Source organism: Artibeus jamaicensis, unplaced genomic scaffold (genome assembly GCF_021234435.1).
Source record: "Artibeus jamaicensis isolate MK-2021 breed Jamaican fruit bat unplaced genomic scaffold, CSHL_Jam_final contig_1028, whole genome shotgun sequence".
Taxonomy (NCBI): Eukaryota; Metazoa; Chordata; class Mammalia; order Chiroptera; family Phyllostomidae; genus Artibeus; species Artibeus jamaicensis.
Genome location: NW_026521201.1, coordinates 4,393,824 through 4,406,547, shown reverse-complemented (window position 1 = coordinate 4,406,547; position 12,724 = coordinate 4,393,824). Strand labels below are relative to the sequence as shown.

At 42.7% G+C, this 12,724-nt stretch overlaps 1 protein-coding gene across 15 annotated transcripts in view; it reads right to left on the bottom strand.

Annotated features, from left to right (window-relative positions):
* The window catches only part of CRACR2A (calcium release activated channel regulator 2A), a 177,906-nt gene that overhangs the window by 56,074 nt on the left and 109,108 nt on the right, over positions 1-12,724 (bottom strand). For all 15 annotated transcript variants that reach the window (XR_008391030.1, XR_008391031.1, XR_008391028.1 and 12 more), the window contains 2 exons: positions 5,404-5,510; positions 224-551 (listed from right to left, as the gene is read on the bottom strand). Coding sequence is in view for 10 of the 15 variants with exons in the window: in XM_053662299.1 (XP_053518274.1) it covers positions 224-551; positions 5,404-5,510 (435 nt within the window). In the remaining 5 variants the exon portion in view is untranslated. The remainder of the gene's footprint in view (positions 1-223; positions 552-5,403; positions 5,511-12,724) is intronic.

The following is a 12,724-nucleotide window of genomic DNA, read 5'->3' as shown; positions in this document are numbered from 1 at the left end:
AAGAAAGCATAGGGTCAGGGAGTGGGGCAAACATCAGAAGTTATAAAGAGAATTCACCAGGGCCCCTGAGTGCCTTCCAGGACACTCAGCTAAGCAGGGGAAGATGGTATGGGAAGGACACAAATATGCTAACTCACAAGACCAGCTTCAACAGCCTTCTTGGGCTGCCTTTAGAACAAGGCATAGGGATAATGCCTAACTCCAAGGGGGGATGTGCCCTTACCTTAGACACAGCTTCCTTCCCAACAGGCTGTGTTCGGGGAGATGTGGGCATGAGCCGAGAAGGGCGGGCCTGCTGGGTTTCCCCACCCTGGTCAAAGACCTCCTCCTCTTCTGGACATCTGCTCAGTGGCTGCTCAAAACTACCCTCCAGGAGCTGGGGCAGGGGGTCTTCTTCAATGGAGATGATTCTGCGGAATGCCCGGGGGAGTGGACCTCCAGCCCCTTGCTCCCTGGTTCCTGGTTCCTCTTCTGTAAGGGGATACACACTCAGGCCCAGGGAGCTTTTCCTCCTCTGAATGCCAACCCCATCTTCTTCCTCCTCTGACTTGCTGTTTTGGGTGGGGAAGAAAGAAGAGCAGGAAGAAAATTGTAAAATGAATCAGTATGGAAGCCACACAGCTTTTCTGACTGATGATGAAAGGACACCATGCCTTGGGGGCAGAGATCTCCAGGAAAGGAACTAACAGACCTAGCATTCTTTAGTTCATTCAGTCAACATATTTATGTAAGTGCCAGATGATGAGAGTGATGATGGTGCAGGTGATGAAGATTATGGTGAAGGTGATGATGGTCTACCAGGTACTAAACTGATGTCACCATCATGAACAAATGGACAAAGCCCCTGTCCTCATGAAATGCTCAGCTGTGTGGAGGGGCTAAAGCAATAATGACACAATCAAATACATGTTTACAAGTTGTGAGAAATGCTGTGATGGAGGAGAAAAAGGTGTGAAGAAAGGAGCATAATAGATCTGGAAATAAAGGATCCTGGGTGACCCATCAGGTGGTCTTGGCTCTGGTTCCAATGCCAGCACTAACTAACTGTGTCCCCATGTAAAACACTTTGAGCCTCAGTTTCCTCACCATAAAATGTGCCCCACTGCCCTGTTGACTTTACAAATAAGGCAATGCATAAAAAAAGACATGCAAAGCAGCCCTTGGAAATGTGACAGAGGCGGATTGCTGCTCCTGAGTGCCCCCACTAATCAGACGTCTGAGAGGCAGCTGCCCACTAACAAACGGGCTTTGAGTCAGAAGGAAGCCAGGCAGGGTAACTCAACCTGCCTTTCCTTCCTTCCTTCTTTCTCATTCTGCAACCCTGCAAGTCAGAATAAGGAGGAGGTAGCCTCAGAGCCTAAGTGCATGTCTACTTCAAGAAGCATTTGAGCATCAAGAATGAGAAGCAGCAGGTGGTGCAGAGATGCTGGGCCACTGCACAAGCTGTACTTTCAGAGTTTTGGGGAGCAAAGGCCTCACAGATCCTTCCTGACACAGGTGTTCCCCTCAGGTCTTTGTGAGCAATTGAAGCTGAGAAGTATTTTAAAGGGGACAGAAGTTTTAACAGAGACTTCCACCAAGATGGAGGCATAGCTGGAGATGGCGTGCTTCCTCACACAACCAAGTTTAGAGACAACTAAATAACAGCAACAGAAAACATAGCTAGAACACAGAAAATTGAACTTTTTGGAAGTCTGATAACAACAAATTCTTCAGCCTGACCGGTAAAGGGTGAAACCAGCAGCTGGCAGAGTGGGGTAGCACAGGAAAACTCGGTCAGACGGACTCAGGCACGCAGAATCCAGGTGCAGGGTTGGACCTGGTGGGCAACTCAGCAAGCAATCGTGGGGAAACAGCAAGGTAGCAGGGCTGCGGGTTGACTGTGGTCACGCTTTCGTGTGTGGATAGACAAGTGAGGGAGTGGGCGATTGAACGAGAGCCAGCAGCCCTAGCGGCAAGCGGAGGCGAAGGGCGCTGCCATTTCCCTGCTCTGACCCCGCCTCCACATATAGCGCCATAATCCAGCGACCTAAGTGGCCCTGCCCCGGTGAACAACCAAAGGCTCTGCTCTTCATCCAGCTATGCAAAACAGCAGAGGGTGCCGCCATTTTCCCGCGCTGACCACGCCCCCACATACAGCATCACCACCCAGCAACCTGGGAGTCCAAGGCTCCCCTCCTAGTACTTAGCGGGGGTGAACAGAACAAAAATGGCTCAAGAAGATCTCAAAGCCCCAGAGCCTATAAATCTAAGTGATGAAGAAATAGCAAAACTCTCAGACACACAGTTTAAAATGCTGGTGATCAGGATCCTCACGGAACTGGTTGATTACAGCCACAAATTAGACAAATATGAATGCGAAACTAATTGAAATGAATGGAATTGCACAGGAAACCAATAGCGATGAAAAGGAAACTGGGACTCAAATTAATGGAGTGGACCAGAAGAAAGCAAATAATGGCCAAACAAAAGAATGAAGAGGCAAGAATTCAAAAAAATGAGGAGAGTCTTAGGAACCTCCAGGACATCTTTAAACGCTCCAACATCCGAATTATAGGGGTACCAGAAGGGGAAAAGGCACAGCTACAAATGGAAAACTTATTTGAGCAAATAATAAAGGAGAACTTCCCCAATCTGGCAAAGGAAATAGACTTCCAGGAAATCCAGGAAGCTCAGAGAGTCCCAAAGAAGTTGGACCCAAGAAGAAACACACCAAGGCACATCATCATTACATTAGCCAAGATTCAAATGAAGGAGAGAATCCTAGAAGCAGCAAGAGATAAGGGGACAGTCACCTACAAAGGACTTCCCATCAGACTGTCAACAGATTTCTCAAGAGACCTTACAGGCAAGAAGGGGCTGGAAAGAAGTATTTCAAGTCATTAAAACCAAAGACCTACAACCAAGACTGCTCTATCCAGCAAAGCTTTCATTTAAAATGGAAGGACAGATAAAGTGCTTCCCAGATAAGATCAAATTCAAGGAGTTCATCATCACCAAGCCCTTATTATATGAAATGTTAAAGGGACTTATCGAAGAAAAAGAAGTTTAAAAAACATGAACAGTGAAAGGACAACAAACTCACAGTTATTAACAACCACACCTAAAAGGAAAGCAAACTAAAAGGACAGCTAGATCAGGAGTGGAAACATAGAAATGAAGATCTCAAGGAGGGTTAGCAACAGGGGAGTGGGAGGAGGAGAAGGGGGGAGAAGGTACAGAAAATAAGTAGCATAGACAGTAGGTAGAAAATAGATGGGGGGGCAAGAATAGTATGGGAAATATAGAATCTAAAGGACTTGAGACACATGGTCATAAACTAAAGGGGGGGTAATGGTGGGGACGGGGGGGTAGGGTGGAGGGAAATGAAGGGGAGGAATAGAACAACTGTAACAGCATAATTAATAAAAAATAAATAAATAAATGAAGTGAAGAAAAAAAAAAGAAGTTTTAACAGTGAAGATCTTTAGTCCCAAATTGGTACACATATATATACCTCTCTGCACACATGCAAACACATGTATACATATGTGCACCACACATGCAAGGATTAGAGAAGTGGATTGGACAGGGTCATGAGGCAACAGGTCAAAGGAGAAAGAAGGCAGGCATAGGACACACGTAGAGAGAAGCCTCCTTCAACTTCCCCTCTGAATTACCATATTTATTACCCCTAAGGGCCGACAGTAGGAAGGAAAAAATGCAGGTATCACTGTTCTGAACTTAAATGCCATTCTGAAAGACAAATGAAGACATATTGTTTGGTCACAAAAATGGTGACTTAGTGTAGGTCCCTTGCTAAAAAATAAAGAATTTGTAGCAATTCAAGGGTCTTTCCATTTTTTTATGAGATCAGTTTTTAATAGAAGCTGACTGTCTTCTTTCCAACAAATTTCTTTTCTACTCTAACAAACCTACTGTTTATCTGCCTTTGAACAAAATTGGTATTCCCATCCATTCTCACTCTGCTCACACACACAAGAGTGCATGTGTGAGCAAGTGTGGCCAAACAGCATGTTTTTTCAAAGTCCTCACACCCAAAAAAGAAACAGCCACTGAAACGGCCCTGGAAAAAAGCATTTCTTGAAGAAAGATTTTTATTTAGGAAATTCTCAAGCACTGTTGACATTCTGTAATACCTTCGGCTTAGCATGACTAAGTTCCATTTTGTTTTTCCACCGATGCTATGTGCTAGTAGTAAATAGCAGTCTCCTTCGCTGAAGCCTGTGGTGGAATTCAGGCTCACAAGTTGTGGCTTACTTTTTACTGTCTCTTTCCTCCAGAGACAGGGTCTGTTTTGCTCACCACTGCATACCCAGCACACAGCGCAGTATCTTGCACATAGTAGGTGCATGATAATAAATATTAATGGCAGGACTCATGTCTAATTTATCTTTGGAATCTTCACAAAACTCAAAAGAAAGTGTACTATAAAGCAGGCAATCAGCAAATGCTTGTTGAATGAATGAATCAATGAATACATTCATTTCTGAGGAACTAACAGGCCAACTATTGCACAAAGTTAGCTCCCAAATTTTATCTTCCTGTTCAGCTACTTAGAAAGGAATTCATGATGATCAGGTCCAAAACTTGACTCATCAGTTGTCTGACATCCCAAAGTCACCTCCCTTTGCCTGTCTATTTCATGCTTCCTGTCCTCAGTGTCTCCTAGATGACAAGTCAGCACTCTTTCTCCCCAGATCTAACACTAAAGGATCTGGCTGTCTCTACCTCTCTGTGACCATTGACATGAATGGAGTATGTGGCAACAAGAGGAAGAAAAAGGAGACTGGCTCATCTCTCTGAATGAGCAAAAATCCCCTCCTTTGGGGACTCAATCATGTGTTGTCTAACAGAAACAAAACATGTCATCTTTGAGTTAATTAAATATGAATCATTGAAAGGACTCTGTCAAGCACAGGCCCTATTCTTATCTGTAAAGGAGTTCAACCATTGGATTCCATATGATGCTTTAATTGCCTGTTAGAGATCAAATGGTCATGTCCCTGAAAAACCACATCCATTCTGCTCAACAGACAACAGGACATTTTCACACTACACCCTCCATCTCTACCCCTGAGCTCCCTCCCTTATTCTCTCTCTTCTGCTATCTAAGGCTACTCTTCAGTCCCTCTGTGTAGGCACACATGTGGAAAGGGAGTGCACAGAAAAGACCATACCCTATCCTAGGAGCTCACTCAGCACAGTGCTCTTTCCACTTAAATGTCAGAACATGAAGGGATATGTCCCAGATTCCAGGGTAGTGAGCACAGCTAACCCCAGGCTTCGCCACCAGGGCTGCTTCTTGAGGGCCAGTCTGTGCTTAGCATAGGCTAAGGCCTGCTTCCAGTGAGCCCAAGGTCAACAACAAATAATGTATTGAGCAAAGAGAGGATGACTTACCTTCTAAGAATCCCTCCGCTGTCCACATATTTGCCTATCACAGAGCCAGACCTCTGTTTCCTGCTTGCCTTGGAAGCAGCTGTGTTTGCCTTGGCTGCCTTATCTTTCTGTAGAAACACAAATGGCCCTCAGAACCATGCCTGCTTGTTGGTCCCAGTGTTTGATCAGAAAGGGCTCAACTTTCCAACCTCATAGGTCAGGCTCTAAACAAAACTCTGAAATTAGCAAGCTATGTTCGGGTCTCCCAGCCAGCATTCACCTGCACTTCCCTTGTGGCATCACTTCTCACCAGAATTCCTTCACTTCCTATCTAATAATCTAACACAATGAACCAACACACAGTTTAGAGACTGGGGTCCATGATATTCCTCTTGACAGGACTATTGATAATTTTGCCAGAGACAAGAAGAGATAAATGTGGAATGAATAGGGAAAAGATTTATGAACAGAAAATACTCCATGCCTCTTTATTTTTTTAAAACAGATACTAGTTTTCCTTTTATTCTAAATGCTTCATGTGGCTAATAACAGAGATTTTCTTTGTCCAATGTCTTACTTGTTAATACAAAGTACTTTTTACCTTAACACTTTTCCAAAGGTTTTTTATATCTTAGCATTTTAATTTTTTAATTTTATTTAGTTATTTTTCAAGTATAGTTTTTTGTCTATTTCTCCCATCCCAGCCTCCCCTGCCCTGTGCTCCCCACCTCCCTCCCATTTCCACCCCCCTTAGTTCTCGTCCCTGTGTCCTTCCTATTTGTTCCTCCAAATCCCTCCCCCTTTTTCCCCCTTAAATTCCCTTCCCTCTCCCCTCTGGTCACTGTCCCCTTGTTCTCTATTTCAGTGTCTTTGTTTTTTTTTCTGCTTGCTTGTTTGTTTTGTTGTTCAGCTTCCTGTTAAAGGTGAGATCATATGGTATTTGTCTTTCAATGCCTGGCCTATTTCACTCAGCATAATGCTTTCCAGTTCCATCCATGTTGTTGCAAAAGGTAGTAGCTCCTTCTTTCTCTCTGCAGCATAGAATTCCATTGTGTATATGTACCACAATTTTTTGATCCATTCATTTACTGATGGGCACCTAGGTTGCTTCCAACTCTTGGCTATTGTAAATTGTGCTGCTATGAACATTGTGGTGCATAGGTTCTTTGATATTGATGTTTTAGGATTCTTAGGATATAATCCTATCAGTGAAATTGTTGGGTCAAAAGGCTGGTCGATTTTTATTTTTCTGGGACAATTCCATACTGTTTTCCATGATGGTTGTACCAGTCTGCAATCCCACCAACAGTGGACTAAGGACCCCTTTTCCCCACAACCTCTCCAACATTTGTTGTTTGTTGCTTTGTTTATGATAGCCATCCTGACTGGTGTAAAGTGGTATCTCATTGTGGTTTTAATTTGCAACTCTCTGATAGCTAACAATATTGAGCATCTCTTCATGTGTGTCTAGATCTTCTGTATGTCCTCCTTGGAGAAGTGTCTGTTCAAGTCCTTTTCCCATTTTTTAATTGGGTTGGGTGTCTTCTTAGAGTGGAGTCATGTAAATTCTTTGTATATTTTGGAGATTAAACCTTTGTCTGAGGTATCATTGGCAAATATGTTTTCCCATACAGTTGGTTGTCTTGCTAATTTAATACTGTTTTCTTTAGCCATGCAGAAGCTTTTTATTTTGATGAGATCCCATTTGTTTATTCTTTCCTTTATATTCCTTGCTCTAGGGGACATATCAGTAAAAACGTTGCTGCGTGGAATATCTGAGATTTTCTTGCCGATGTTCTCCTCTAGGACTTTAAATGGTGTCACGGCTTACATTTAAGTCTTTTATCCACCTTGAATTTATTTTGGTATATGGTGTAAGTTGGTGCTCAAGTTTCACTTTTTTGCACGTAGCTGTCCAGTTCTCCCAGCACCATTTGCTGAAGAGGCTATCTTTACTCCATTTGATGTTACTGCCCCCTTTGTCAAATATTAATTGACTGTAGAGAGTTGGGTTGATTTCTGGGCTCTCTGTTCTGTTCCATTGGTCTATGTGCCTGTTTTGATGCCAGTACCAGGCTGTTTTGATTACAACAGCCTTGTAATACAGTTTGATATCAGGTATTGTGATCCCTCCTACTTTGTTCTTCTTTCTCAAAAGTGCAGCTGCTATTTGGGCTCGTTTATGGTTCCATATAAATTTTTGAAGTGTTTGTTCTATGTCTGTGAAATATGCCATTGGTACTTTAATAGGTATTGCATTGAATCTGTCTATTGCTTTGGGTAGTATGGACATTTTGATGATGTTAATTCTTCCAATCCATGAACAAGGTATATATTTCCATTTGTTTGTGTCTTCCCTGATTTCTTTCATCAGGGCTGTGTACTTTTCTGCATACAGGTCTTTTACCTCCTTAGTTAGGTTTGTTCCCAGATATTTTATTTTTCTTTTTGCTAAACCGAATGGGATTTTTTCCTTGATTTCTGCTTGTGCTTATTCATTGTTGGTATACAAAAATGCCTTTGATTTCTGGATATTGGCTTTGTAACCAGCTGTTTTGCCAAATTCATTAATTAGTTCATTGCCATCTGGCATTATTTTGTTGAGGATTTTAGCATCTATGTTCATCAGTGATATTGGCCTGAAGTTTTCTTTCTTTGTTGTGTCTCTATCTGGTTTTGGAGTTAAGATGATGCTGGCTTCATAAAAAGAATTTGGGAGTTTTCCATCCTTCTGGATTTTTTGGAATAGTCTGTGGAGAATAGGGGTTAGCTCTTCTTTAAATGCTTTGTAGAATTCTCCCGTGAAACCATCTGGTGCAGGGCTTTTGTGTGATGGGAGTTTTTTGATTACTGCTTCAATTTCTTTTGCTGTTATTGGTGTATTTAGATTTTCTGCTTCTTTTTCATTGAGTTTTAGAAGATTGTATTTTTCCAGAAATGTGTCCATTTTCCCTAGGTTTTCAAATTTCTTGGCATACAGTTCTTCATAGTAATTTCTTACAATCCCTTGTATTTCTGTGGTATCAGTTGTAATCTCTCCTCTTTCATTTCTGATTGTGTTTATTTCTGTCTTCTCTCTTCTTTTCTTGATGAGCCTACTTAAAGGCTCGTCTATTTTGTTTATCTTCTCAAAGAACCAACTCCTGGATTCACCGATCTTTAGAATTGTGCTTTTAGTTTCTATGTCATTTAATTCTGCTCTAATCTTGGTTATTTCCTTCCTTCTGCTTGCTCTGGGCTGTCTTTGTTGTTGTTCCTCGAGTTCTTGCAGGCATAGGGTTGTTTGTTTGAAATGTTTCTATCTTCTTTAGGTAGGCCTGTATTGCTATAAACTTCCTTCTCAGGACTGCCTTCGCTGTGTCCCATAAGATTTGGGCTGTTGTGAGATCATTTTCATTTGTTTCCAGGAACTTTTTGATTTCTTCCCTAATTTCATTCTTGACCCATTTGTTGTTTAATAGCATACCATTCAGTCTCCATGATTTTGGGTGCTTTGGGTTTTTTTCTTTGGGGTTGGTTTCCAATTTCAGTCCCTTGTGGTCAGAGAAGAGGATTGGTATGATTTCAATTTTCTTGAATTTGTTGAGGCTTGTTTTGTGTCCTATCATGTGATCTATCTTTGAGAATGTTCCATGTGCATTTGAAAAGAATGTGTACTTAGCTTCTTTGGGATGAAGGGCTCTATATATATCAGTTAAGTCCATTTCATCTAGGGTGTTTTTTAATGCCACAATATCTTTGTTGATGTTTTGTTTGGAAGATCTGTCCATTTTTGATAGTGGGGTGTTAAAATCTCCTACTATAATTGTGTTGCTGTCAATATCTTTCTTGAAGTCCTCTAAGATTTTCTTGATATATTTGGGTGCCCCTATGTTTGGTGCATATATGTTCACGATGTTAATGTCTTCTTGGTGGATTCTTCCATTGAGTATAATGAAGGGACCTTCTGGATCTCTCTTTATGGCCTTTTTTTGAAGTCTATTTTGTCCGATATGAGAATTACTACCCCAGCTTTTTCTTCTTGTCCGTTTGCTTGGAAAACTTGTTTCCAGCCTTTCACTTTTAGTCTGTGATGGTCTTTTGTCCTGAGGTGGGTCTCTTGTAGGCAGCATATGTGTGGGTGATGCTTTCTTATCCATTGAGCTATTCTGTGTCTTTTGATTGGAGCATTTAATCCATTTACATTTAAGGTTATTTTGATAGGTACTTATTCATTGCTATTTTTGTACCTGTGTTCCTCTCTGTCTCCCTCTTTTCCTTCCTTCCCTTAAAGCAGTCCTTTTAATATTTCCTGTAGAGCTGGCTTGGTGGAGGCGTATTCTTTTAGACTTCTTTTGTCTTGGAAGCTCTTTATTTGGCTTTCTATCTTGATTGAGAGCCTTGCTGGGTAAAGTAGCCTTGGTTGTAGGGCTCTGGTTCTCATTACTTGGAATATTTCTTGCCATTCTCTTCTTTCTTGGAGTGTTTCCATTGAGAAGTCAGTAGCTAACCTTATTGGGGCTCCCTTGTATGTTACTTCTTTTTTCTTTCTTGCTGCCTTTAAAGTTATCTCTTTGTCTTGGAATTTTGCCATTTTGATGATGATGTGTCTTGAAGTGGGCCTCCTTCGGTTCCTCTTGATTAGGACTCACTGTGATTCCTGGATTTGTGTGACTTTTTCTTTTATCAAATTAGGGAAATTTTCTCTCATTACTCTTTTGAATATGTTTTCTATCCCTTGTTCTTCTTCTTCTCCTTCTGGTATTCCTATTATTCGGATATTATTATGTTTCTTATTGTCCTGCATTTCTCTTAATTCCTCTTCATTCTTTCTGAGCCTCTTTTCATTTTCTTGCTCTTTCTGTGAGATACTTTCTACCTTGTCCTCCAACTCACTAATCCTATCCTACGCCTCATGTATCCTACTCTTGAAACTTTCTACTGTGTTCTTCAATTCAGAAATTGTATTCTTCATTTCCTCTTTTCTCTTGCTGATATTTTCTATTTCCTTTTTCATGTTGATGTAGTTTGCAGAGAGATCATTGTAGTTCCCCTGTAGTTTCTGATAGCTCATTGTGAGCTCTTTGAACTTCGTAATAACCAGTGCTTTGAATTCACTATCTGATATTTGATTAGCCTCTATTTCATCTAACATTCTTTCTGAAGTTTCTGCTTTTTCTTTCATTTGGGGATTGTTTATTTGTCTTCCCATTGTTTCAGACTCTTCTTGGTAGTCTCAGCTTCTAACATTGATCTGTTCTGACACCCTGGGTTTATGGTGTGAACTTCTGTGGTATGATACTTGTGAAGTTCAGTGGTGCAGACTCCTTCAAGTATCTTGATGTTCTCTGTCTCCACCTACTCTCATGCTGGTCCTCGCACTGGTCCCTGGGCTGGTGGCCTACCACTGCTGAATGTCCTGGCTCCAGTAGCCAACTCCTCCAGTGCCCAGGCCCATTACTACGGCAGTGGCACAGGGGCTGAGAATGTCCCAGCTGCGTAGCTGACTCCTATGCTGCCCAGGACCATCACATGGGTTTGGAGTGTCCCGGCTCCCGTAGCTGACTCCCTGGTGCCCAGGCCTGTCCATATGGTGGCGGCACAGGGGCCTTCAGTGTCCCAGCTCCTGTAGCTGACTCCCCAGCACCCAGACTCGTTGCTATGGCAGCAGCACAGGGGCCGAGAATGTCCCGGCTCCCGTAGCTGGTTCCCAATGCCCAGGCCCGTCTCTATGGTGGCGGCACAGCGGCCTCCAGTGTCCCAGATCCTGTGACTGACTCTTCTGTTGCCCAGGCCCGTAGCTATGGCAGTGGCACAGGGGCCAAGAATGTCCCGGCTCTGGTACCTGACTCCTCTGGCACCCAGGACCGTCACAGGGGCTTGGAGTGTCCGGCTCCCGTACCTGACTCCCCGGCTCCCAGGCCTGTTGCTATGGTGGCAGCACAGGGGCCACGTTTGTCCCAGCTCCTGTAGCTGACTCTGCCGCTGTCTGGTGTTTCAGCGTCGGTCACAATCTCTGGTCTTTTAATTTTATAAATGCTGTGTAACTGATGGTTTATTGTGCTATTTCTCTATAGATCTGCCAGGATTTTCACCCATGAGTACAGGAGCTAGAATCCACTCCGTTCTACTCCATCGCCATCTTCCCAGCATCTCCATGCCTCTTTAAATCACACTCTCCTGCGTGACTCCAGATCTTTTTATTTGCAAAGCCTCAGATATGATAAGATAGCAGACCAGAGGATCAATTAACCCACTACCCTGACCACAACTACTAAGCTAGCACAAGGTACTTCAAACCTTTGGTGGACGTAGGCTGGGAGTGGATAAATTGCTCATACATCCATAATGGAGAGCCTGGGTGGGGTAGGGGCTTATACCCACTTTGCCAATGCTCCCTAATAGATGTCTTCCAGGAGATGAGAGGGAATTAGATCACAGGAAGAATCTCTCATTAATGAGCCATCCCCATGATTCCCAGTGATCTTTAAGGGGGTTGGCAGGACTCTCAGGGCCCCTGAGGGTATGCCTATAATGATTCCAAATTAATCTTTAATTATTATCCAGCATGAACATGATTTTATCCCTTTCTTCTATTCCTCACAAGGGTTCTTAAGTCCATTTAATTTTCAATGCAAAATGTGTTTGGCAGGTGAGGGGAAGCAAATTCAAAGGATTAAGATGACATTTGGTTGGAAGTTTAAAAATAAATTCAGTGTTACTTCAAAAACAATCCTATTATCATCATCAAACAAATGTGTAGGCTGGAGCCTTGCTCTAACAGTACACACAGGTGGGCAGCAGAGATGTTTGCTGCTATTCAGGGATAGAAAAGAAATGGTGGAACGAGGCCCCTCAGGGATCTGCAGTCATAAAGCAGGGCACACCTCCTTCAGGGCAAGCCAGCTGCCTCTGGCTGACTCCATTTAGGCCACTTTTCAGCTAAGAGTTCAGTGCAAGGCCTCTTTTCAAGAGTTTTTCTTAAAAATCCCTAAAATATGGGAAAAAAGGACAGGGATTCCCTTTCCTTACATGGTAGTCGGGGCCATGGTCCAAGGAGGAGAATGACTTGCCAAGGGCACACATGAAATTCATGATGCACTCATTCCAATAATCAAAACCTCATACCAATCAAACCTGCTCCCATTTTTCTTCCCTTAGAGCATCCAACCACTACTGTCTAAAAAGGGAAAATGTAGGGGAACCATGGGATCCTAGATTTGTTTAATGCAGCCCAACCAGAAGAGCTTTAAATAAACACAGGATGTCTTGCTATTTGGGAAAGTATGTAGTGTGGAGCTCAGGTTTGGAGGAGCAGAGGTCCCCACAGGGTAAAAAAAAATCAGACATAAAATCAACTATG